Source organism: Aristolochia californica, unplaced genomic scaffold (genome assembly GCF_029961685.1).
Source record: "Aristolochia californica isolate CCGP_79_NKW_82.1479 unplaced genomic scaffold, dmAriCali1.0.hap1 SCAF_7, whole genome shotgun sequence".
In the NCBI taxonomy this organism is placed as follows: Eukaryota; Viridiplantae; Streptophyta; class Magnoliopsida; order Piperales; family Aristolochiaceae; genus Aristolochia; species Aristolochia californica.
The window spans coordinates 697,390-723,423 of record NW_027182268.1 but is presented as its reverse complement, the minus strand read 5'-3'; the positions used below and the strand labels follow the sequence as shown (position 1 = coordinate 723,423).

Genomic DNA, 26,034 nt, shown 5'->3' with positions numbered 1-26,034 from the left:
AAGGTAAAAACATATCTTCATGCCTGATACTTCAAGATAGGTTAAGTAACCCCTTCATATCAATAACCAAAGATAGTTCATATCAATAGCCAAAGATAGCCTAATAGAGAGACAAAACAGTAGCTAACCAAGCCAGGTAGAACATTTCCCAACCCAGTAGGTAAATCTTTTTGGTTTTCTTCTTTCATTTATCTATTTGAAATCCAATTCTAAATTCGGTTGACTTGCAATGCATAAGAGCTGAGAAATTAGTACTGCTAGTAGATGCAAGAACCATTTACCTTCCTTGGCTCAGTAATTTTTTCCCCATCACTTCCCGAGTGCCTGGATATTACAGAAGCAGTCCTGTGAAGAAGCTGCTTTCCAGATGATGAGATCCTCTCCATTGGCTTCCTTGTGTAGGCTTGTTGTGATGTGGAGCTGTCCTCAATCTTCCTATCAAAATCCAAATGTTGAGGAAACCTAACCCTACGTTTCCGAGAAACCATGCTGTCCACTGTGATGTCATCTGATTGTTGGACTGCTTCATTGCAGGATTTACTGTCTTCTGGATGACTCTTTAGAGAAGTGGTGACAGATTCTGAACTAACATCATGACGAGGGAAAAAGGAACGAAAAAGAAATGACAAGGCAACACAATCTCTCTTGGATGCTAATACGTCATGTGAGCAAAGCACCAATTCCTTCTGCAAAATAAAAGCTTGAATTTATCATTAAAGCATGTTTCACATAACACGAAGAACTTACATCTCATAGACACAAAGTTAAAATGTTAAAACTTTTAACAAATGAAACAATCTTAGAAGCAGGAATAAAAGAAACAACAAGAGCCCCATAATTTTTTATAGTAGCAAACTATCCTTGTACTTAGTAGCCGCCCAAAATATTTCATATTAATCAAATTGCTCCCCTCTTTCCTATTAGTCCCCTTGGCATTCCCCAAGTATTTCATCTTAATCAAATTGCTTCCTCCTTTCCTATTACAATCCCCTTGGCATTCTGGACTCTACTTTGGTGGAAGATTTTCCCTTCTCCATGGGCTGATCTTATATAGGTGCTACTTCTCCTACCCAGTCATTGTTAAAGGTGACCCTAAAACCATCTTATCCTGGGTTCAGGGGATCCGCAGGATGCTTAGAAGCATCACAGCAATTCCTTTAGATTGAAGACCTTGCTGCTGCTATGCTATTGAATGGTTACATTCACCATTAAGCTAACTCTTTGGCCAATAGTTTCGCCAAAATGTGCCATCTTCACCCACAGATTGTAATTAACCTCAAGAAAATCCTCCCTCAGATTGTAATTAGTGTCTATTTGTTTTTTTGAAATAACTATTAGCTTCTATTTGTTTCTTTGTGTATATTTTTTTTTTGGGTTTCAGCCTGGTTTGGGCTGCTTTTAAAATCTGGACCTGTCCCCTCCTTTTCCTTTTTCATAAAATTTTCCATTGATTAAAAAATAACTAAAAAAATATAAAAACTCTAGCCAAATGAAACAAACTTAGAAATAGAGATAAATAACAGGGGTCTCATCATTTCTTAAGACTAGCAGTAAATCCTAGCACATAGTAGCTGCCATTACCAGTTCCATCCTAATCAAAGTAAATCAGCAGTTATAATGTATATGAGAGAGAAGCTACAGCCATAACCACAACAAGGAAAGCAGCTCTCCAAGAAACTCAAGAAAAATTTCTTGAGCACATACTAACTTTTAAAAATAAAGAAAACATGATAAGAGGATAATAGCATAGAACAATTCCCCTCAATTCATGGTTGTAACTCACCTTCAGTTTTTCTCTTTTTATGATACGCTCACAAAGAAGGCGTAGTTTCTCCAATTCAACCTGCATACAGACAACCCCATCAGGCTACCTAGTCTACATTTTTTTTTTTTGAAGGAAAGTGTGTGAATATTCAATAAATCAGAGAGAAAACCTAGTCTACATATGATATGCATACATAAAAAACTTGTTGGATGATCCCAGGTTAAGAAAACAAACCATAAAAAAAAATCATAACAATAATTTAAAACGAAAGGAAAAAACAGACGCCACCAGAAGACAATAAATTCACATAGAACAAGCTCGCTGTGCATTTATACATAGCCATAATGTGTTGGCTCAAATAACCTAGCACACTAAAGGCACAAATTTACTGACGCGAGACTTGTTGCTTGGATACACAGTGCTAAGACAAATGCATGTCGATAAAGATCAGAGAGAAGATGAAAGGAAAGAGATACCCAGAGAACTTGGCTCCAAACATGAAGGATGATAGAACACCAGCCATTACGAGCAATCTCTATCCTTTCTAAAAAAAAATAATAACCATAATAAATAAATGAATAAATAAAGGTGGTAAGTTTTCATTGCCAAAATGTTAAATATCAAATAATTGTATTTTGGTCATTTTACATATCTTAGTTTGAAAAAGTGGCAGAGACATCGGGTGATTGGTAGGAATCTATGGTCCAAATTACATGTTGTTCTGATGAGTAATTAGTAAGATAAAGTGTTTTGAATCGTGAGGGGTATTTATGTAAATAGACATTACACTGAGAAATAAAAGAGTCGAATTCTTTCTCCCATCGAGTGCCATTCAACGGACTCTTTCCCTCATTTCTCTCTCTTTCTTCTTTCTTCCTCCTCTCTTCTCCTATTGTACATTTTTTAACAGAGTATCAGTGCAATAAGATCCAAATTCAGAGTTCTTTCTTCCTCCTCTCTCTTCTCCTATTCTACATTTTTTAACAAAGTATATTCCTCTTTTTCTTACGTCTCCACATTACAAGAAAGGAGAATTTTCAGGATTCACTACTAATTGGAAGTCAAAGTTAGATTTTTTCAACTCCTTTTTGTGCCATAACCCTAACGTGAAGGCTTGTACTATCAATTGAGCAATTATATGTTTAACTTGTGCCACAAGAGGGTTATGCCTTGGGATTTTTCCAATTGGAGTGTGCGTAAGATCCCAATCCTATGTCTGGTGCCTACATCATGTATAAGAGGGCTGATGTCAGCCAATGTTTTGAGAAATTTCACTTGTTTATAGTGCTAACTGGTCTTATTGAGATTGAATTTGAATGATTGTGCTCGAATTGGACTTTTTAATTGGAAACCCTATCGTTGAAGTGGGACCCACACTTCTAAGCAAGCATCAAGTTGTGATTGCTGTCTATTACTGTTGTGTTCATAATATTTATATTCTTTGACAAATTCTGGTGGGATAATTACTCCTACAAGAGAGTTGGAATAATTACTCCTACGAGAGAGTTGGGAGTTGGGATAATAACTACAGAGAAACTGAATGCTCAAAATTATCCAAGTTAGTCAAAATCAGTTAAGATTTATCTCAAGACTAAAAGAAAATCTAAATATATTAAAGATGATCCACGTTTCCTACTACAAATGATTGGGAAGCAGAGGATAGTCAAGTCATTATCTGGTCGCTCAATAGTATGGAGTCTACGATGAGAAGTCAAATCATGAATTGTGAAACAGCTAAAGAAAATATGGTTATCACTTGAAGCTTTATATGCATAGGAGAGTAATCTCTCTACAATCTATGAACTGTATGCAAAATTATTGAGCCTTAGTAAAGGTGAAAGGATAATAACTGATTACTATAGTGAGTTGTAGAGACTTTTTACTATAATGAGTCACAAAGCATTTTGCAAGAGATTATCATTTTTTATCCATTCACCATATATGAAAAAGAGCCCAGGATACAACAAGGGTAGATCCATGTAACAAAATTCCTGAATAGTTTTAGATACTCCATCACTTTCCAAAGCATTTAATAGTGTAATGTGCGTAGAGGCATCAATAACATCTCAAGATAGCAATGACACTAAGGGGGTAGATGCAACTGGGGTTAGAGCATCCTTCTTCAACAAAGTTGATTTAGTTATTTCCAAATTTACCATCTAATTCATCATTTCAATGGGAATAGTGCCAACTTTAGAAGCATCATCACACCTCTTTTTCATTTGAGTCAAACAAATAGTAGTAGTCTTTTCCATAAAGTAAATTTAGATGTATGGGTACCATGTCCAGTTCCTAGGGTTTTGGTTATAATTACTTTGTTTTCTTTATTTATGATTCCAGCTCCTATGCAAGAAAATTGAAGTCCTCAATGTATTTCTAAATTTTTATAATAAAACAAAAACTCAGTTTGTTGTTTCTATTCACAATTTTTGGCACTGATGATGGGCTAGAATTTATGAATCAGAAATTTGACTCATTTTGTCAAACTCATGGTATAATTCACCAATCATCATGCGTGTTCACTCCACAGCAAAATGGAGTGGCACAAAAGAAAAATTTTCATCTTTTGGTAGTTGTTACTATGTTACTTCATATACTTCTCCAAACTATTATCTAAGGTTATGCAATAGTTTTGCATGTTTTCTCTTAAACAAGATGCCTTAATCTGTACTTGGAGAGAAAAATCTCTTCCAAATACTAAAACATAAGGCTGACATGTTTTCTTTCAGCCCTCCTATTTTTGGATGTGTGTTTCATACATGTCTTTGGCTCCTCTATTGATAAATTATCTCTCGAGCTGTTAAATGTGTGTTTCTTGGTTATTCTCGTACACAATAAGGGATCTAAATGTATTTGTCTTTCCACTAGGAAAACATTTGTACTTGTTGATGTAACAGTTTTTTAGGATGCTTCTTTCTTTTCTAGGTTAGAGAAATTGTCTATTCCATTCCTTGTTGATAAGGTATTGTTGTTCCTAGTCCTACGGAAGATGCTCTTAACCACATACTCAACACTGCTATCCCAAAGCCAATACAAATTTCTCAATGACATAAGCCTTTCAAAACACCAACTAATGTTCTCTCTCCACCTCCTATGTCAAAATCCTCTTTCTCTGTGGCTCTTGAGATGAATGATTTAGACCTTCCTATTGCTCAACTAAAAGGAGTCTGAATGTCAACTAGACATCTTCTCTCCCATTTTGTGTCATTTGATTCTCCCTGATCAATACAAAAAGTTTGCACTATCTTTATCCTCCAATATTATTCCTTCTTCAATATAGGAAGCCCTGGTATCTTCTTAGTGGAAACAAGCTATAGATGTTGAGATGAAGGTTCTACATGATTGAGGTACATGGGTCTTATGACACCTCATGATGCTGCAATTGTCGGGTGTCACTAGGTACATATTGTGAAATATAAAGCAATCGGATCTACCAATAGATATAAAGTCAAACTAATAGGCAAGGAGAATACTCAAGCTTATGGAGTAGATGTGTTCGAGACATTCTCTCCTATAGCCAGATTGACCTCAATCAGAATCCTTGTCTCTAGAAGTGAAAAAGGGTGGCCCATGTTTCAGCTTGACATCAAGAATGTTTTTTTGTATGCATAACAAAAATAAGAAGTGCATATAGAGCAGTCTCCTGGGCATGTTGCATAAGAGGAGACTGGAAAAGTGTGTAGATTAAAGAAGTCAATTAATGGACTGCAATAGGTTGATAAATTCAGCTAGGTAGGAATGTCCTTTGGTTCCTCAAGAAGCCATTGTGATCACTCACTAATTGTCATGAAAAGATCATCTAGAGTTGTGGTGTTAATGATATTATTTTGTCACGAAATGACAAAGGGAATTAAGAAGCCAAGGAGCATTTGGCTAAGCACTTTCAAAACCAAAGATCTAGGTTCACTCAAGTACTTCCTTGGGATATAAGTTACTCGAGAGTAAGGTAGGAGTTGTCTTTACCCAATGGAAGTACATTATAGATATGCTACAGGGTTATGAGTTTTTGGGAGCTAAACTTGTAGACACACTGATGGAGGTTGGTTATGACCTTCATGACAAAAGTAATTATTGAACTTACAGATAAAATAATGTATCACAGTTACACATGCCAATGTATTGTTTTTTTTTGTTTTTTTTTATGAAGATTCCCAATGTATTGTTTGTTGTAAGTCAATTAATGGAGTGCCCATGTAAAGTTCATTTAGAAGCTGCTCAAAAAATATTTAACTTAAAAGGACGTCTAGAAAAGGATTATTTCTTGAGCCCCACAGTCATTTGCTGATAGAGGATTTCTCAAATACATATTATGCATGGTGAAAGAAGGATAGAAAGCCTACTACTAAGTGTTGTGTATTTGTGCGTGGAAACTAAATTAGCTGGAAAAGTAGGAAGAAAAATGTGGTGGCCCGCTCAAGTGCAGAAACAAAATAGAGCAATAGCTCACATAATAAGTGAGCTAATGTGGATCAAATATGTTCTCCAAGAGTTGAATCTACCTATTACAGAATCTATGACCATATATTGTGATAATTAAACGACAATTTTTATTGTAAGCAATTGTTCCACGAGATAATAAAACATATAGAAGTTGATTGCCACTTCATTTGAAATGTTGTGATGAGGAAAGAAGTTGTTACCCCTTATATTCAATTAGGCGACCAACTAGGTGATATAATTATCAAAGCCTTTGGCTAAACATGAGTGTGGGATATTTTATAACAAGTTGAAGCCTTTAGATATATATGCTCCAACTTAAGGGAGTGTTAAATATCAAATAGAGGTATTTTGGTCATTTGCTCTTCAATGTGGAAGTAGAATATCTATCCTCCTTGATCTACTCAGCCAAGAACATGGGATGGCTCCTCCCACGATAGATTGCATAGCCTTTGATATTCCGATCCTTCGGTTTTCAGATGATACTATTTGCTTCGAGGTTGGTACTACGGATCAGATAAGAAAATTGTGTGCTGTTTTGGGACTATTTGAATTGGCTTCTGGTCAAAACATAAATTGGGGAAAAATCACTCTTCTTGGCTACCACATCGATTCAGTTGGGCTTTGGGATATGGCTGACTAATTGGGATGCTCTGTGGGAAATCTGCTAGCTACATATCTTGTGCGCCCACTTTTGATTCTCGACCTTCAGCGTCACTGTGGTCCCCCCTCATTGAGAAATTTGAAAAGAGGCTAGCCACATGGAGGGGTAAGCTCTTATCTACAACAGGGCGTCTCACTCTCCTCAAGTCTTGTCTGGCAAGGCTGCCAAATTATCTGCTATCATTTATGCATTGTCTTGCCTCCGTTTGCTCCAAAATTGATGCTATCCATCGGCAGTTTCACACAGGCAATGGAAGGACCCTAATCTTCTGGTCGGATGAATGGTGTGGCCCCCGCTCCCTCTCGGAAGACTTCCTAGGGCTGTATAGGGTGGCTAGAGACCTCTCTTGCTCAGTGGCTGATTCATGGAGGGACTAGTTGTGGAGTCTCCCGTTCCGTCAGGGACTAAATGATGAGAAATTTTCGGTTTTTTGTTCTCTCCTTACCAGACTCGGTAGTACTACTATCAAGGAGCATTCAGTTGATAAGCTAATTTGGAAGCCCAACATTAATAGTCGATTCACTTTTGCTTCTGCTTACTCTCATATCAGAAAGCAAGACTACAATATACATGAGCACAAGGCAAATCTGGCTTGGAAGCTCTCAGCGCCAAACAATATCAAATTTTTCATGTGGTCGGCCATCAGAGAACAGATCTTTACTTCTGACAACCTTCATAGAAGAGGCTTCACCGCCCCTGATCTTTCTTGTCCCCTTTGTCGTGAGTGCGATGAGACAGTCCAACATGTCCTCTTACAATGTGGATTTTCTTGGCAAATCTGAATGAAGATTTTTCAGAAGATTAGGCTACATCAGGACCTCTTCAGCACCTTTGAGATGGTAAGAGGGATTCGCCTTCCTTGATTGGGCAAGTTAATACTTTCGGCATGTCTTGCACATGCTCCATGGTGCATTTGGCTCGAGCGAAATAACCGGAGATTTAACTCCAAAACTTACACCTAGGGGTGACATCGAGCCGAGCATGAACCTGCCTATGTTTGAGCCAAGCCTAGCCTCGAGCCTAAAATTGTTATCGAACTCAAGCCCAATAATTTTAACTGAGTTCGAGCCGAGCTCGAGCTTCAACATTCATTTAAAACTTTTCAAAAATTACATGTCTCAAGTTCGAGCTCCAACATACATTTAAAACTTTTCAAAAAATACATGTCAAATAAATTGTACATAAAATTATATATACATTTTACATAAAATTATACATACATTTTACATAAAATTGGGCATGACCTCTACATAAAATTGGGTATGACCTCTACTTAAAATTGGGCATAAGGGTGGCATCGAATCCAGCTGAGTTTGAACCTTCCTATGTTCTAGCCGAACTTGATTTAAAGAATTCAAACTCGAACTCGAGCCGACCTAGCCTCGAGCCTAAAATTGTAATCGAGCTCGAGCCTAATAATTTTAACCGAATTCGAGGTTAACCTACATTTAATATTCTATCTAAAATATATGTCAAATAAATTATCTATAAAATTATGCATACATTTTTAAAAAAAGAATGATAGGGAAAGTTCGGGACTGAATCTCGATAATGGATTAGAACCCACCAATATTAATCTTTTTTACCCCAAATGTTGTCTAGCTTATTTTTTAATTTTTTAATCTGGCCATAAATTTACTATGGCCTCTTTCGTGCCCTTGGTTGAAAATTTATATTCTAGGAAAAACTAGAAATGTTTTTCTTAGGATACATATTTCCAAAAAAACTTTAAATAAAATCCTATTACTATTAGAGACTTACTAGAAAATTACAAGAAATATTTTAAAATTTTCTTAGTTAATTAAAATGGATCTCTTATTGCCTCTTCTAGGGAAATAAATAAAAATTAATAATCAATCTACTATATTACTATACTTATCAATAGATTTTTAATCAAATAAAATGTCAAACACAATTACTGTGAAAATTGCCTCATGCTAAAAGTATTATAGCATCAATTGTCAAATACTTATTCAAAATTTTTCTATACGGTTTTCTAGCTCATCTTGGCAAGAAAATCTTACTTAGAAAATTATATGATTTTCTAATAAAAATGTTTCCAAAAAACATGAGGCACTAATAGTCCCTCTATTTCTACTAAAAATGTCTTTTCAACATTTATTAAAAAAATCACTAATAGTCTCTAGAAATGTATTTCTACTAAAATGTCTTTTCAATTTCTTCAAGAGCATGAGGAAGGGACAAAGAGTTTTTTTTTTACTTGTTTATGATCTCACAGGTGTGACTTTCACACATGCGAAATCGTCGTCACTTGGGGGGGGTAATTATTTCTCCCAACTTAGGTCTCAGAGAAATTGGTTTTCCGCCGAGACGACACGGAGCGAAGAAGCGGCACCGACAAGGACCTGTCGTCAGCGACGACGGAAACAGAGGCAAAGAAATCGAAGGAAGAGGAAGAAATCAGAGGGAAGGGGATGTAGCGACCGGCGAGGAGTTGTCAACGGCGACAGAGGCGGCGGACAGGAGGGACTCGGCGTCCCCCCTCCCGATCCGGCAACTCACGAACCCGTTAACGAGCCGGCTTGCGAGCATTCGAGTCGAACCTTGATTCGGTCGAGCTCGGCTCGTTAACTCAAACGAGCCGTAGCTGGATCTTGAAGTCGGTTTGAGATCCAGGTATACCGAATCGAACAGAGCCGAGCTCGAGCCACTCGTGAGCCGGCTCGGTTCGAAGCCACCCCTACTTGCACCCCAAACAAAATGGTTTCACATGACGTTGGCGTCATCTCGAGCTGGCTTCATACAAGGAAGAAATTTGCCGCTCTATCAGGTGTTTCCCTTTAGGAAAATTGGAGCTTGATCGCTCATATGATTGGCCCCTGTAGGACTCCAATTATGGCCATCTGGGATCCTCCCCCTTGCGACTGCATTAAGCTCAACTTTGATGGTAGTGCTATTGGCTGTCCTGGAGCAGGAGGTGTTTTCAGAGGTCACAATGGAGACTCTATTCTTTCTTATGCTGGACCGGTGGGCATTGCTGATTCTAATAATACTAAAGTTAGTGCTCTTCTATTCAGCCTCCAAATTTTCAAGGAAGATCTCCATGGCAAGTTAATCATTGAAGGAGACTTGAAGGCTGTCATCAGTTGGTGTTCCAAAGACAGCTCCCCCCTTGGTGCAACTAGCCTATCACAGATTGTATTGTTGACATTATATCTTCTATCCATTGTAATTGGAATCTCATTCCTAGATCAGCCAACTCTTTGGCTGATAAATTGGTTAAATTCGAAACTTCACAGCAATCTCTCATTGTTTGGGAAGGTTTCCCTCCTTTGTAATTTGCTCTTTTAAGCTTTTGTCTTAATAAAAAACAGCATCATTTCAAAAAAAAAAAGTCATTCTATAGAAGTGACGGATATATTGGGGGATTGGTAGGAGTTGATAATCCAGATTGCATGTTATTATAATGTGTAATTAGTGAGTTATAGAGTCTTGAGTAATGAGGAGTACTGACATAAATAAATATTAAGTCACTTAAGTGAGAAATAAGAGAAGAGGTCAAATTCTTTCCCCCATCCAGTGGCATTCAACGCACTCCAAACTCCAAACTCCAAACTGCCATGATTACAAACTCCAAACTCGCCTACTGCCATGATTACATGTGTGTGTTTTATTATCCTCAAACTGGATTATACATATAACTAACCTGACATGCAAGTGAAAACCAAAAGAATTATGCACCTTTAACATAAGAAAACACACTAAAAAGGCATTCACACCCTAAATAAGTTTTTCTTTTTTCTTTTTTTTTTTTTTTGAAAAGAACTAGTACTTCTTACTTAGGTGCATATAAATGAGAATATGAAACTAAATTTTGATAAGGACTAATAATTGATATAAGCACCATATGCACGCCTGTACATTGGGCAATCATAGGGAACAGACGGGCGACCTGCCTCAAAATGAATCTCAGAAATATACAAAGGCTTATGATTCTGAGATTACTACCCAAGCATGAAGCAACCACACGGATGGAGTAGCTAATCACAAAAACATTAGGATTGAGACAGCCATCCTGATTAATGATGGTTCATAATACAAATGACAAAACCTCTGATAACCAAGTTTTTAAGACATTCACTAGGAAAAACAAGAAAAAGAAACAACTCTCCCAATCAAAAGAGCTTCACAAGATTTTCTTTTCGGGTTAGAGAATAAACAGAAAAATAGAACATACATATATATATATAGATATATAAAGGGGATAAAATGAATAACAAGAGGAAGAAAGAAAACATGATGAACCACAAAATTACACATCAATATTGACATTGATAAGCTACCTGAATTAAACTATCAGTGGCTACCAAGAGCCAGGGCAAGAACAGGGTTACCGGAATTGGAGAGGGCGACAGGACACAAAATAAAAAACAGAAACAGGAAATCCAGCAAAAAAAAAAATGTAGAACATGTATTGTAAAGAGATGGATAAGAAACATTTGAGCAACTTCTATGGGACATTAAGCCAATGAACAAGTTAGAAACTAATATGAAAAAGATAAAAACAGAACAAGAAACATCTGATGAATTTGGTGAAAAAATATTTAAGTAGTTAATTAATGGTAATTCTATGTGACAAAAAATCATCAAATAAAGTTAAACTTTATTACCTAATAAAATACATAATACTTAATAAACAAACTTATTTTGATCGACCAATTCTTTTTTTCCATTTTTAATCTCTTATCTTAATTAAATATATAACATACAAAACAAAATTTTCAAACTAAATTTCATAAAATTTTAGTACGAGTTTCCTCAAATTTCCAGTTGTTTTTTGAGATGTTTCCTGAAAGTGTCCAAAGGTTTTCCCATTAAACTAGAGAAAAGTTTTTGGGTTTGGATTGTTTTCTGACAAAAACTCAACAGACTAGAAGCAAACTGCAACAAGAAACCACTCTTTTTTTTATAAAAAAAAAAAATCACTTGGTCCAGGGTAGAGATATACTGACCCGTATTTGCTTAATTCTTCGAAGCTCCTCCAATACACACCTAGTCTCCGCCTGCACAAATTGATTGAAGCCAACAGATAAAATCTTGCATCTTGTCAAGTAAGATGAATATTCCTCAAGAACTGTAGACATACCTTTTCTCTCTGCTGAAAGCTGTGCTTTCCACAATAAGCCTTATGCTGGAACTTGCCCCCACCAATCTTTACTTTCATGTAAAGGCCAGCATTCCTAGCACATGTGGGATGGAATGTGCTCAGACAATGACCATAACTGCACTGCAGGACAAGAGAGACAAGAGTTATATAAACAGAAGGAAACGAAGCCAAAAGGAATACATAAAAGAAGATATAATCTTCCCAACCTTCAAGCAAGCACCAAACTTCTGATGGCAAATATAACAAGTATCTCTTTCTGTTAGAAGGACATCCTGGCACCAAAAAGTAAGAAAAATAAATAAATTCTTAATAGTCACATCCAACTGAAGAAATTATGTTGGAAGAAAGTTCTGCAAAAGCAATGACAGTAAGAATCCTAGGAGAAACTGACAAGGGAACAGCAATAAAATACTCGTACCATCCCTTCAACAGGATTCGGTTGTCCTCTTCTGAATGTTGATTCCAATAACCACTAAAATAGCAATAGTTACAACAAATGAACAGTCAAATAGGTAAACTAAATTTCATAAAAAGAAAAAGGTGAATTAAAGTGAAAATCTGAAATAAACAAATCCAAGAGTTAAATAATCTCACTGTTGAAATTACCTCGGCACATAAAGCATGAACCCACTTCCCATCACTGGACTTTCTAAAAGCTCCAGAAGTCCCACCACATAAGCTACAGAACCTCTCGTTATTATTTACAGGTGGCACACTTGGGCTTCTCAACTGTGAGAGCATCTCACATGGCTCACAATACCATGGGCCAACATGATCTTTAAGACTATGATAGCAAACAATGTGAACAGCAACCTGTCAAAGCAAATCTTAGAATTAGAGCTTTATATCAACTAATGCAAAGCTCCAGAACTAATTGGCATAAATGTTGTAGAAAAAGGACAGATCATCAATAAACCAGTTCAACCAAGTTGTTATAAATACTTTAGGGACGTTATATATTAACATAAGATCATGTATAATATTTAAGAGAGGGAGGAACATTGGCTATGACAGGGAGGGTGGGGGCCCAATTTTGCGATAGAAACAGGAAGAGTGTGCACCCCACCCACCTTTTTTCTTTCGGTCCCCAGCTGGCGAGTTAATCTGTAGCCAGATCATCTGGTTTCTCTTATTTTCCCAGTTTTACTGGTTTCAAAACAAAAATTCCAGCTGAACCCACCTCCACACATCAATACAGTCTGGTTCTAACGAAACTAATGTCGCAAGCTAGTTCTAACAACAAGAGCAAATATATATATTATCAAAAGGCAGTAGACATTCACAAAAAAATTTAAAAAATTAAAGCAATAATGCAGAGTAACTTGTAATAACCTTGCAGTTACAACAAACTAAGATGCGATTCAACATTGTTTCACCCCTTCCGCAAATGTCGCAAACACGAGAATGGTCTTTAAAATCTATTGGAAATACTGAAAGTTCTGAAGAAGCCTTCTGGACAGCCATCCTAGAGTCCTTGGGTTGTGATGTTATCTGAGAATAAAGCCCCACTCTCGAGCTAGTAATGTTTGTCTTGTGCAGGCTCTGCAAGAAATAAGCCAAAAATAATTAAGAGTAAAACGGCTGCATCACTGACACACACTACATATAGTGATGCAATTCATTATTTTTGTCAGAAACATTCTGCGAATGGATAAAAAATAAAGTAAAAGATAATTTGAGACAAATACAAGCTCACACTACATCTCTATACTCACTCCCCATGGGAAATGAAAAAGAGTAATCCATAATGATTTTCACCATCCTTAATGATTTTCAACATCCTGATCACATTCACCTCATTATGATTCTACAGAAGCCAAGTTGTAGCCCACACGAAGCGGGTATGGCCCTGGTGGTTCTTTCTGTGTCCCTTTTTTTTCTGGAATGGGAGCTTGACACTCATCATCAGTTGGACTTCAGAAAGACCTGCTCATCCGAGACTATAACCTTCGTAGCTTTTCATATTAAGATTTTTTTTTTTTCCCCTCGTGGTGTGTTGGAAAATATTTTAGAAGGGTAATTTGGTAATTTCTCACTATCTACACCTCCTAGGAATAGCCTTATCTTATTCAGTATGTTTGATAGTTTGTGTAGTTCAAGTTCCATGTAATTAGGAAGCGTAATGTAAGAGTTATAAGGGTTTCAGTGAGTAATGGCATTATTGTCCTTGAAGAAGTTTTTAAGCTATAAAAAAATTTTAGGTGTCGACCAGAACCCTAATCATGAGAGACTGATCTCTCTTGCTGCCGTATCCTCTCCCTCTCTCTTTTCTCCTTCTTCCTCTCTCAATTCCTCTTATTCCATAATTTTCACATCGTATCAGAGCAGTAGATCTTGGTTGGAAGCCTTTATTCTTCTCCAATTCTTTCCATTGAAGCCTGCCACATCCTAGAAAGGGGATTTTTCGAAATTTACATTAACTGGTTGGTAAAAACCTTAATTTTTATGTTCTTATTCTGCCATAATCCTAGGGTCAATGATTTATATTGTTGTTTGAGCAGTTTTATGACTTACTACCCCACCAGGGTTTATTGAGTGGAAAATCACTCTTTTTTGCATTGTGCACGCCCCATATTGGGTTCTCTGCCTGTGTCATCTTGGACCCTGTTGACAACAGCCCTAGTGTTTTTTTTTTTTTTGGGGGGGTGGGGGGTTGTGTCTTTTTGCAATTTTAATTGCATAAGAACTTGATTAATTCATATTTGTGGTTTTTTTATGGAATGTGTGAATATTTATGGTTGGTGCAACAATCTTTGCACTTACCTAATCTGCGAAGTGGGATCCATATAACTATGATTTGTAGAAGTGTGTGGAAAGTAAAATTAAGGTCGAATTGGATTGGCTGATTCCAGTTATGTTATTGCCCCTTCAAAGGACTCTGGGAACTCAAAAGGGAAAGATACAATTATGATCACTTCTGAGAGACTGAACAGCTGAAACCATCTGAGTTAGTCAAGATCAATCAAATTATACTTGAAGGCTAAAAAGAAGTCTAAATTCATTAGGAATGACCATCCTGCTCCTTTGAATGACGACTGGGAACCCCAAGACAATCAGGCTATGACTTGGCTAGTTAACAGCATGGATTCCAAGTTAAGAAATCAATTTATGAATTGTGGCATTGCTAAGGACATGTGGATATCCTTAGAATCTGTTTATGCTTAGAAGAGCAGCTTGTCGTGTATTTATGAACTCTATGCCAAAATGTTTAGCCTCAAAAGTGGTCAAAAGTCAATCACGGAATACTACAACGAGTTGGTTGGTATACTACAAGAGATAAGTTTTTTCCATCACTTTACTTTTTTTTATGGAAAGAGTGAATGTTTATTCAAAAAAAAAAAAAAAAAAGGAGGATAGACAACCTAACGTGATGGGCCATCCTCCACAACGAAGCTTTGGAGAGATGAACCCCTTTTAGCATGATAATCTGCCAAGTGATTGACAGATCTATGTGTGTGGGTCCATTTACAATTTAGGTAAGAAGATATATTACAGATTTAAAAAAAAAGTATCCTAGTGCTGCCATGGGGACAGGTTTGTTTCACGCACCAGTCAATGACAACCTTGGACTCACCTTCAATGATTAGGGGCCTAGAGAGAAGGTCCCAAAAGATCAAGAGGCCATGAAGCAACCCCGCAAGCTCCGCGGTTGTGGAATCAGATACACGGCCGCAAAGGAGTAGAGGAGGCACCTGTTTTTGTTGTGAATCACCCCACCAAAGCCAACAGGTCCAAGGCAGCCAAAGGCACTACCGTTGAAGTTCAACTTGAAGTGGCTGGGGGGGGGAGAAGGGGAGACCGCATTGTCATATTAGGGACATGAGAGGGCATAGTCATGGCGGCAATAATGTTTTTTTTTTTTTTTTTGATAAAAGTGCGTATATTGATCAACAAGGGGAGGAAAATACAAACCTAGCTTTGGAAGCCTGACTCCACAACAAAGTGTTGGAGAGACACACCCGCCTTAGCCTGAGAGTCTGCCTGGTGATTAGCAGAGCGCGGAATGTGGTTCCATTTACAGTTTAAATGAGAAAATAAATTACAAATTTCATTAAACATATCCCAATGGCGCCACGGGGGTTGACCATGGTTAGCACACCAATTGATGACCACTTTTGAATCGCCTTCAATAAACAGGGGACCAGAGAGGTGGCTAGAGAAGATTTTGAACCCATGCAAAAGACCAGAGAGTTCTGCAGTGGTAGAATCTGAGTTGCCGAGGGGACCTGCATATGAGAAGAGGAGATCGCCATTTCCATTATGGATAACACCACCGAACCCCGCTAGACTAGGGCAGCCAAGATCACTTCCATCAAAATTGAGTTGGGGGGGGGGGGGGGGGCATGTAGCTATAGTAGGGGGGCGAGAGGGCAGAGACATCCCAGCAATAGACTGCCAGTTTCCTCTGAAGTTCGAATCACTGGATTTTTTGAATTCTTTTCTGTTTAGGAGCCAAACAATAATGTTAATGAAAGGGAAACAAGAAAACAGCATGGCCAATTGCACATTGCAAAATTTCTAGATGGCTTAGGGCCAGAATTTGCCGCTACCAAGTATTGGCCTCAGAAGATGTTCAATCCTTATCCATAGCTTATAGCAGAATATTGCATGCAGAGTATGCTATTGTAGCCCAAGGAAGTAAAGATGTAACTAGTGTTTTTGTATCAACACTAAATACTTTTGAGTTCCTTAGAGTTGTCCAAGAGAACAGGTGGAAGTACTAAAGCCAGAGGAAGAGATAGTCAAGAGAGAGGTAGACGAAGAGGTAATGCTAGGTCGAACAAGAAATGTGCTCATCGTGGCCGCACAAACCGTTTTTCTGACAAGTGTTGAGTAAAATCTGATAAACCCACAAGGGTCAACTCTCGTGTTCATGAAGTACTAATGTACCCCCTAAACCTATAGTGAATATTGTACCTAGAACATCAAATGAAATACAACAGTTGCTTCAGCACATGGCCCAATTGACTGCTACCTTCTCTACAGCCTTTGTAGTTCAATCTTCCACTCCTATAGCTACATTAGCTAATTCAAGTATGTCTAGCTCCATGTGCGTCCTACTTCAGTAATTAGTTAGCTTACCAAGTCCATGAACTACTCAGTAATCTTGTATCCATCTTATTGTGTATTTCAAGATCTCGGGATAAGGAGGATGATTGGTGTAGGGTGTGAGAGGAGGGGACCTTATCATCTCAAGGGACACTCACAACCTCCTTTACATGTTTTACAGACTCTAGTACCACCACTTCAGTGACACCTATGGTTAGGACATCCTTCTTCAGCAAAGTTGATTCGGCTATTTCTAGATTTTCTGTCCAGTATATAATTTCAGTGTGATACATGTCAGCGAGGCAAGCATCATCAGGGTACGTTCCCCTTGAGTCAAACAGAAAGCACAAGTCTATTTGAAATTGTCTACTCAGATGTATGGGGACCCTGTCTTGTATCTAATGTTTTTGGTCATAAATACTTACTTTCCTTTATTAAAGAGTTTAATAGATGTACTTGGGTGTATCTCCTAGGGAGAAATCTAAAGTAGTCACTGTATTCCAAAACTTTTATAATGAAATAAAGACTCAATTCAATGCATCTTTCATGTCCTTCGCACTGACAAACGGTTTAGAGTACATGAATCACAAGTTTGATACATTTTGCCAAACTCATGGAATTATTCACCAATTATCTAGTGTATTCATTCCTCAACACAATGGAGTAGTTGAACGTAAAAACCACCACCTATTGGAAGTTGCTCATATTATGCTCCTTCATATGAATGTTCCCAAACATTATATGGGTGATGCACTATTGACTACGTGCTACCTTATTAACAGAATGCATTCTCATGTCCTTGGGAAAAATTCCCATCCAACTGCTTGCACAATCAATTTCCATACATACCTTGACCCCACGAGTGTTTGGATGTGCATGTTTGATTTATGTTTTTGGTTCAGCCATATATAAATAATCTTCTTACACTGAAATTTGTCTACCTGGGATACTCTTGTACACAATAGGGATACAAGTGTTTTTGTCCATCCATAAGGAAAACTTTTGTATCCGCTGATGTGACATTCTTTGAAAATGTTCCCTTCTTCTCTACTAATGTTAGAGATACTTCTCCTATCACTCCAAATCAGGAAGTTGTTGCACCAACTCCTGTAGAAGATAGTCTTACCCACTCACTAGCAGTTCCTATAGAGAAACCACTACAAGAGTACTATAGAAGACATACTTCCGAGCGCCCAACACAAACTCTTCTCTCGCCAAACCAAAAGTCCTCTTCGTTTGTTGATTCTAAGGTAAGTGACTTGGAACTTCCTATTACCCTCCAAAAAGGTGTTTGTAAGTCCACTAGACACCCATTGTCCAATTTGGTCTCATTTGATTCTTTATCTTACCAAAACAAAACGTTTGCCAAGTCTTTGTCCTCATGTACTATTACTTCTTTTGTACAGGAGGCTCTATTATCACCTCAATGGACAGCAGCTATGAATGCTGAAAAGGAGGCATTATGTGATAGAAGCACATGGGTGTTATGTGACTTACTCTCCAGAACTACCATCTTTGGGTGCCGCAAGGTATGCACTGTTAAATATAGGGTTGATGGTTCTATTGAACAATACAAGGCACAACTGGTAGCCAAAGGCAATACACAAACATATGGAGTGTATGTTTTTGAGACCTTCTCATTTGTGGCTCGTCTGTCTTCAGTACGTGTTCTTGCCTCTATTGCAATTAACCAAGACTGGTTGTTATTTCAACTTGATATCAAGAATGACTTTTTGTATGAAAACCTCAATGAGAAGGTGTATATGGAGCAACCTCTATGGGTACATTGCTCAGGGAAAGATTTGGAAAGTGTGTAGACTCAAAAAGGCTTTTATAGACTTACACAGAGTTCAAGGGCGTGGTTTGAGAAATTCAATCAGGTAATTATGTCATATGGATTCTCTCGAAGTCATTGTGATTATTCTCTGTTTATAATGAAGAGGGTGTTGGGTGTTGTTGACCTGCTAGTGTATGAGGACAACATTATTCTGTCTGGAAGTGATCAAAAAGGGATTGAAGAAGTAAAGTTATATCTCTCCAACATTTTCAAACCAAAGACTTGTGTCCCCTAAAGTACTTCCTTGGCATAAAAGTAACCTGAAGCAAAGCAAGACTTGTACTCACTCAGAGAAAATATGTCATTGATATGTTACAGGAATATGGTCTATTAGGAGCGAAACTTAGTAGAGACTCCTACGGAAGTGGGTCATGACCTTCATAGTGAGGACAATAATGAAATCAAAGACAAAAAATGTATCGAATGTTAGTTTAAAAATTAATCTATGCTACAGTTACCCATCCTGACATATAATTCTCAATTGGTGTGGTAAGCCAATTCATGGATCGTCCACAAAAGATACATCTTAAAGTCGCTCAGAGAATACTAAAATATCTAAAGGGTTCTCCTAAAAATGGTTGGTCTTTAAGCCTCATGATCATCTTAAGATTGAAGTGTACTCATAAGTTGACTATGTTGGTCTAAACTGGACAGAATTATCAACTACCAACTACTAAGTGTTCTTAGGTGGAAACCTATTAAGTTGGAAAAGTAAGAAACAAGATGTGGTGGCCCGCTCCAGTGTCAAAGTTGAATATAGAGCTATGGCTCATACAACCAATGAACCGATGTGGGTGAGATCAGTTTATGGGAATTGAATCTACAAAACAGTGGGCCTATGACTATGTACTGTGACAATCAAACAGCTATTTTCATTAATGAAAACCCTAGTTTTTCATAAAAGAACCAAGCACATAAAAGTGGGTTGTCACCTTGTCAAAGTTGCAATTATGAAGAAGGATCCTATATCCGGTCTAGTGGTCAAATTGTTGATATATTCACCAAGGCACTAGGCAAAAGGGAATTTCAGAACTTTTGTAACAAGCGGGAGCTCATGGATATTTATGATCCAACATGAGGGGGAATGTTGGAAAATATTGTAGAAGGGTAGTTTGGTAATTTTTCATTGTCTACACCTCCTATGAATAGTCTTATCTTATTCAATATGTTTGATAGTTTATGTAGTTCAAGTTTCATGTAATTAGGAGGCATAATGTAGGAGTTATAAGTGTTTAAGTGAGCTAAAGTGAGTAGGGGCATTATTGTCCTTGTAGAAATTTTTAAGCTATAAAAGAAGATCACGGGTCAACCAGAACCCTAATCATGAGAAACTGATCTCTCTTGCTGCCGTCTCCTCTCCCTCTCTCTCTTTTCTCCTCCTTCCTCTCTCAATCCCTCTTATTCCATAATTTTCACATATTGATTTGCTCTCTTTTTTCTTGGCTTTTTAATAAATTCTCAAGAAAACGGAAAAGGGATGATGGAGATTGCAAGTGTTTAACTAGCCACTCACTAAACTATTTTTAAGACCAAAGATTAACATATGCTTCAAGCTGCATGTTCACCCTTTCTTTTCTTTCTTTAAAGAAGAAGAAGAAGAAGAAGAAGAAGAAGAAGAAGAAAAAGAAGAAGAAGGAGGAGGAGGAGGAAGAAGAAAACCAATAATAATTATTAAAATTTAAAAAAAAACAGCTTGTTTCAGAGAGTTGAGCCAGGCCTAATGACAGCAGTTTTAACTTCTTCAAAAGTTCAATATCAAAAAGATAACTAAAACCTCATTAAGTGGAGCCACAACATCATGCACATCTTTCCTAAAAGATGAGATCCTAGAAGATGCAGCAGCGGCAGCAGTTGCAGCAGCAAGAACAGCTTGAGCTTCTTTATGTCGTCTCTCTTTCCTCCCTTGTTTCTTTGCTTCCTTGACCTCACAAAGAAACTGATCCACAATAACAGCATCCCACCTCTGCTTCCTCAACGCATCCAACTCATGAGGTAGATTCCTGACCACTCTCTGAATCAAATATTCTGCCGAGAGTACACAAGGAAGAAAAAGAATAATCAGCAGCAGATTGTTATTAAGTCTTCATGGATTTATTGAGGAATATCTTGAACAGGAAATATGTTAAACCGTACAAGTAAATAAACAGAACCAATGACTTAAATCAATGTGTATTACAAACAAACAGAAAGAGACCAACCACAATGACACTTGCTTGCCATAGCTAGGTCAAGTAGTTTATTCTGAAAGTAAAGAATTTCTCCTTCAACCTCATCTTCAGGGGAAAGATCAAAGATTCCCATATTCTTGGAATTAGCCATCTGCTCCCCCAATGTTGAGATGCTAGTGTCCTTTGGGTCGTTACAAGTTAAATGGTGATACCCACCAGTTCCGGCACTAAAGGCTGCCTCTGTAGCTTTCTCCACCTGACCTGCCCACCAAGTGCACTTGAAACTATTTAATAGTCACCAAGATCAACACAATTCAAGAAAAAGACATAAGAAGGACTTTACCGTTGCAGTCCAGAATCATTCTTTCCCCAGTAAAGAGATGGTCCTGTCTCTGCAACAGCCTAATGCTGATGAATGGATGAATAGAAGAACTCAGAGGTAGCTGCCCACCACTGCACATTGTTGAGCATTTCAGATTAGAGAAGCTGCATCAAAGGAGTTTTTGAGCTCACTAAAGCAGTGTGACTAAAGATTTCCAATTGCATTAATATTTTTTTGAGCACATATTACACTCCTATTCTGAAAGCTTTTAACAGAATCCAGAATAGTTTTAATGGGAAAATCATGCAAAATGAGAAGCTAAACAGTCTAAAAGCAAGAAAGACCAAACAAAAAGGCTGCCACCAATCATCTGCAGGAATACAAACTTGCATCGTGACCACCAATCATATGCAGGAATACAATCTTGCATCTTGACCAACCTATCAAGTTGCTGCATTACCTCCTTGCGCACTTTCTTGACATTTATAAACATTTACTTTTCGGACTGCAGATAGTGATGCTTGTGTAACAAATGAAAGTCTGTCCTATTTGTAGGTTTGGTTTTCTGTTAAAAAGAAAACCAAAAAAGAGAGAAGAATGACAGACTTCAAGAGAACCGAACAGAGAACCTAGTAAATGATGGAGCAAAAGGAAGAATGATGTTCCATATAGGTGACCCTATGATGATGATCTGCAATGGTGCACAGATGGTAAAAGCAAACCCTAACTTGAAAAAACAATGAGACTTTCCAGGTATAGTTTTATTTAACAATTTCCTTCTCCATTACTTCAGAGTAATTATTAACAATCATGAGCGCATATTTCAAGATGGTAATAGACCTTTTTATCCAGGTATTGTACTTTTCACTCTTCTTAATAGCATTTACAACTATTACTCAAAAAAAAAAAAGTGCGCACATTTCACGGTAATAAATAAATTCATGAATTTTGTACTAATACAAACATTTTCACATTAATCCACCCTGCTCTGAGATGAATCATCATGATGTACAATACATGATAATCTTTTACCTTTAGAGAACTACAGTCTATCCTAACATCAAAGAGAGTAGAATTTTTTTGTAAAGGAGGCTACTTTCCTTAAAACACGAGACTGATTCAATGTTTCCAGAGATCTAGAAAACACCATTTCAGTAGGTGTCAGAGAAATAAAACAACCTTTAGAGCTTACTTGATGTTTCTATCTTCTCTACTAGAATTCACCAAGGGACTTGCTATAGCATCATCAGCTTGACCGTTAATGGGTACCGGCAAAGATAGAGGAAGAGAAGTCCCTGTCCAAGACATGCAAATTAGCACCAAGAACATTTCAAAATTAGAAATTTTTAAATCAAAATCAAGAGGAAATATAGTTAATCATCCCTTTTCACACTCCAAAAAATTCAAATAGCAATCTAGCAGCAGACTCTCTGACATTTGTCCCCTTCATCTCAGAGTTTTGCAGGATTTGTCCAGGTGGAGTCAAATATTCTCCCTCTCCTTATCCCTCTTAAATCAAATCAAGAGGCAACATATTCACACTCTAAAAGATTTCAAAATAGCTATCTACCACCACAAGCACCACACTCTCTTATTTGTAGCCTTCAGAATTTTGAAGGTTTGACCAAGTGGAAAGTTTTTAGCTACTCTCTCTCTATCTCTCTCTCTCTCTCTCTCTACACCACCAGAAACCCAAAAATTTTATGCAAATTAAGTAGTACATTAGAAACTATACACAGATTGACCCCGAGCAAATACACAATATGTTAGTTTTCTTATTGTTCAATATGCTCAGCCTTAGTTCCAGTGTGTATCCCAACATCCAGCGTATCTACAATAAACCATTCTAGGTGTCACAAGAAAAATAATTTTCTCGGAGGAATGTCAAACATGCCGATCAACATATAAACCAAAAAAATTATGTAGATTCAAAATTTTGACAATGAATTAACCAGGTTTCTGGTGGATCAGGAATTTGGTCAGATGTAATATGTGAGAAACAGGATCCTTTCCATCCTTACATGAAACTTGGGAGATATTCTACCTTAAGACTCCTGAAAACTTACACTACGTAACAATATCATGAGAAACTCCCAAAGCCAATAAAACCACCTACACTAACAAAGTCAGTAACTTCAGCCAACATTCCTCCGATACATCTGACTAAACTTTTCATAGCATAACCATAACTCTTATGAGAATGCAATAAAATGGTAAACATCAGCTCTTTCACTGGCTTCCAGCTCCTGTTTCTAATGAGAAATGAACAATAAAAAACCAATTTAAACAACACCTAAGCCCTTTTTCTCAAGAGGTGGGATGGGAAGGGAAAGGTGGATGGGTAATGTCTTGTAATGGGGACAAAAAAAGCAAATAATGGAGACCTGAAGGACAAAACAAAGAGAATTCACAATGATATGGTATAACCCACACTAAAACATTACAGTGAGTACAATTTCTAACAAAAAAATTGAGACTGCTCAGTTAATGTTTTTAACAATCAAAGAAACAGGGAGGCCTCCACAGCAAGATACTGAGGAAGCCCACTTCAATAACATTCTTTGGATCTCCTTGTACCGTGAGTAGTACGACAAATCTGAGTTGGTTGCTGTCTCGAATAATCAAATAGCTTCCTCTCCATTTAGGTGAACCTAACAAAATAACAGTTAGTTCACTCTTATCAGTGTTGTACAAGTAATACTTCTGGACCTTACCACAAGTTATCTGGTATGCACCCATACTGTACTCATTAATAGCGTATCAAGTGCCAAAGTCAACAAACAGAATATCAACATTCTGGCAAGCATAGAAGCCAGTTTGTCAGCCACTCCTATTAGCTCATTAACTTGTCACTATTTTTTTTTTCTTTTTTTTGGAAAACGAAAAGCTTATCACTTAGCCATATATTTTGAAATAATGAAATTTTAGCAACAGGACAAGTTATCTGGTATGCACCCATACTGTACTCATTAATAGTGTATCAAGTGCCAAAGCCAACAAACAGAATATCAAAATTCTAGCAAGCTTAGAAGCCAGGTTGTCGGCCACTCCTATTAGCTCATTAACTTGTCACTATTTTTTTTCTTTTTTTGGAAAACGATAAGCTTATCACTTAGCCACATATTTTGGAAGAATGAAATTTTAGCGACAGGAAAAGATACAAGGCCAAAAAAACATAAAAAGAAAACGTCACATAATTTCCCCAAGAGGCATGGTACTTCTTACATAAGAAGTTGAGGTTAGCACCACCTCAGGCAAGGATGTCAGCAAAAGACATTAGCTACATCTGCATGCTAACTACCAACACATAATTTCCTGGGAAGTTGGTCACAACTCTCAATGCTACACTCTCTTTACTCTTATCCAATTTGCAAAACTAAGTATTTTAGATACTCTACCTTCAAAAGTCAATGCATCTTACAGTCTAAAGCTTCAAAATGATCAAGCCTACTCAATACCTCAAGCAACATTGAAGAACATCTCTTGAAGAAGCACCCACAAGGAAGAAGACAACAAGAAAACTAGAGTTTAAATGTAAAAGTCATACGATTCATCGATCAAATAGAATTTTACCAGTCGGGGACATAAAGCATTATCAATCATAGGAAGTTCACTAATCGATCATGAAACCGAGTGCATCAATAGCTAAGATTAACTCCAGGTTCACTCATATTATAAATGAGTTGAATATTCTAAGAGAAGAGATCTCCTTATATAGACAAAACAACAAGCTTCTCAAGGCACATTCAAAATCAGAAAAAATGAGGAAGACGACCATTTGTGAGAATACAAACTTTAGAACTATGAGCTCAGACGAGGTACTAGCTTCTCACATATGAGATGGAACCTCAAGAAATTAAGGAAGAGTGACCCAAAAAGAAAACCATTGCTCCAAAGGCCAAGATGAGTGTTAAAAGTAACTCTAGCGGAAAAAGCTCCAATGAGGTGAATTTTATTAAAGACAAGCTTCTTAAGGCACTTCCAATGTCATGAAACATGAGGAAGACCGCCATTCGTGAGAATACAAACTTCAGAACTATGAGCTTGGAAGAGCTACTAGGAATCCTTCTCACATATGAAATGGAAAGGAAGAGCGACCCAAAAGAAAATCATTGCTCTAAAGGCCAAGATGAGTGTTGAAAGCAACTCTAGTGAAAAAAACACTCCAATGAAATGAATTTTATCACTAGACATCTTCAAAGAATTTTATAGGAAAAAAAAAATTCAGAAAAGACCAACATTGAACTCAAAATGGCAAATCTTATAAGGAAAGTGGGTTTTGTTTTGAGTGTGGGAAACCAGGATATAGAAGGAACAAATGTCCAAACCTTGAATGAAGTACCTCATCCACAAGCAAAGATCCCAAGAACAAGGAAGAAGGTATTGATCTCAACTTAGGATGCTATGAATGACGAGTCTAACTACTCCAAAAAAGAAAAAAGTGATGTTGGACTCATGGCAATTGAAGACAATGATGATAAGTCTCACACTTCTGAAGAGGTATGTGACTCGGGTTACAAAACTAAGCTTTTTATTTTATTTTTATTTTTTTTAATTGATGCTGGATTTTATTAAATCAAAAGCTCAAATGAGCATATTACAAAGGGGGAAAGCTAACAATGAGAGATTGTTGGGAGGTTCTGAATTTAGCCAATTTATCAACT

The 26,034-nt window shown here is 37.3% G+C and overlaps 1 protein-coding gene across 4 annotated transcripts in view; it reads right to left on the bottom strand.

Moving 5' to 3' along the window:
- Positions 1 to 26,034, bottom strand: part of LOC137936146 (uncharacterized) — a 40,547-nt gene that overhangs the window by 1,348 nt on the left and 13,165 nt on the right. For 3 of the 4 annotated variants that reach the window (XR_011109515.1, XR_011109514.1, XM_068780703.1), the window contains exons 8-19: positions 22,563 to 22,665; positions 21,392 to 21,501; positions 21,079 to 21,309; positions 20,655 to 20,905; positions 13,327 to 13,536; positions 12,601 to 12,807; positions 12,413 to 12,466; positions 12,201 to 12,266; positions 11,974 to 12,114; positions 11,840 to 11,890; positions 1,784 to 1,843; positions 282 to 686 (exon numbers count right to left, since the gene is read on the bottom strand). Coding sequence is in view for 2 of the 4 variants with exons in the window: in XM_068780703.1 (XP_068636804.1) it covers positions 282 to 686; positions 1,784 to 1,843; positions 11,840 to 11,890; positions 11,974 to 12,114; positions 12,201 to 12,266; positions 12,413 to 12,466; positions 12,601 to 12,807; positions 13,327 to 13,536; positions 20,655 to 20,905; positions 21,079 to 21,309; positions 21,392 to 21,501; positions 22,563 to 22,665 (1,889 nt within the window). In the remaining 2 variants the exon portion in view is untranslated. Of the gene's footprint in view, positions 1 to 281; positions 687 to 1,783; positions 1,844 to 2,242; positions 2,310 to 11,839; positions 11,891 to 11,973; positions 12,115 to 12,200; positions 12,267 to 12,412; positions 12,467 to 12,600; positions 12,808 to 13,326; positions 13,537 to 20,654; positions 20,906 to 21,078; positions 21,310 to 21,391; positions 21,502 to 22,562; positions 22,666 to 26,034 lie in introns of those variants that run through there. The other variant, XM_068780704.1, reaches the window with a different exon arrangement.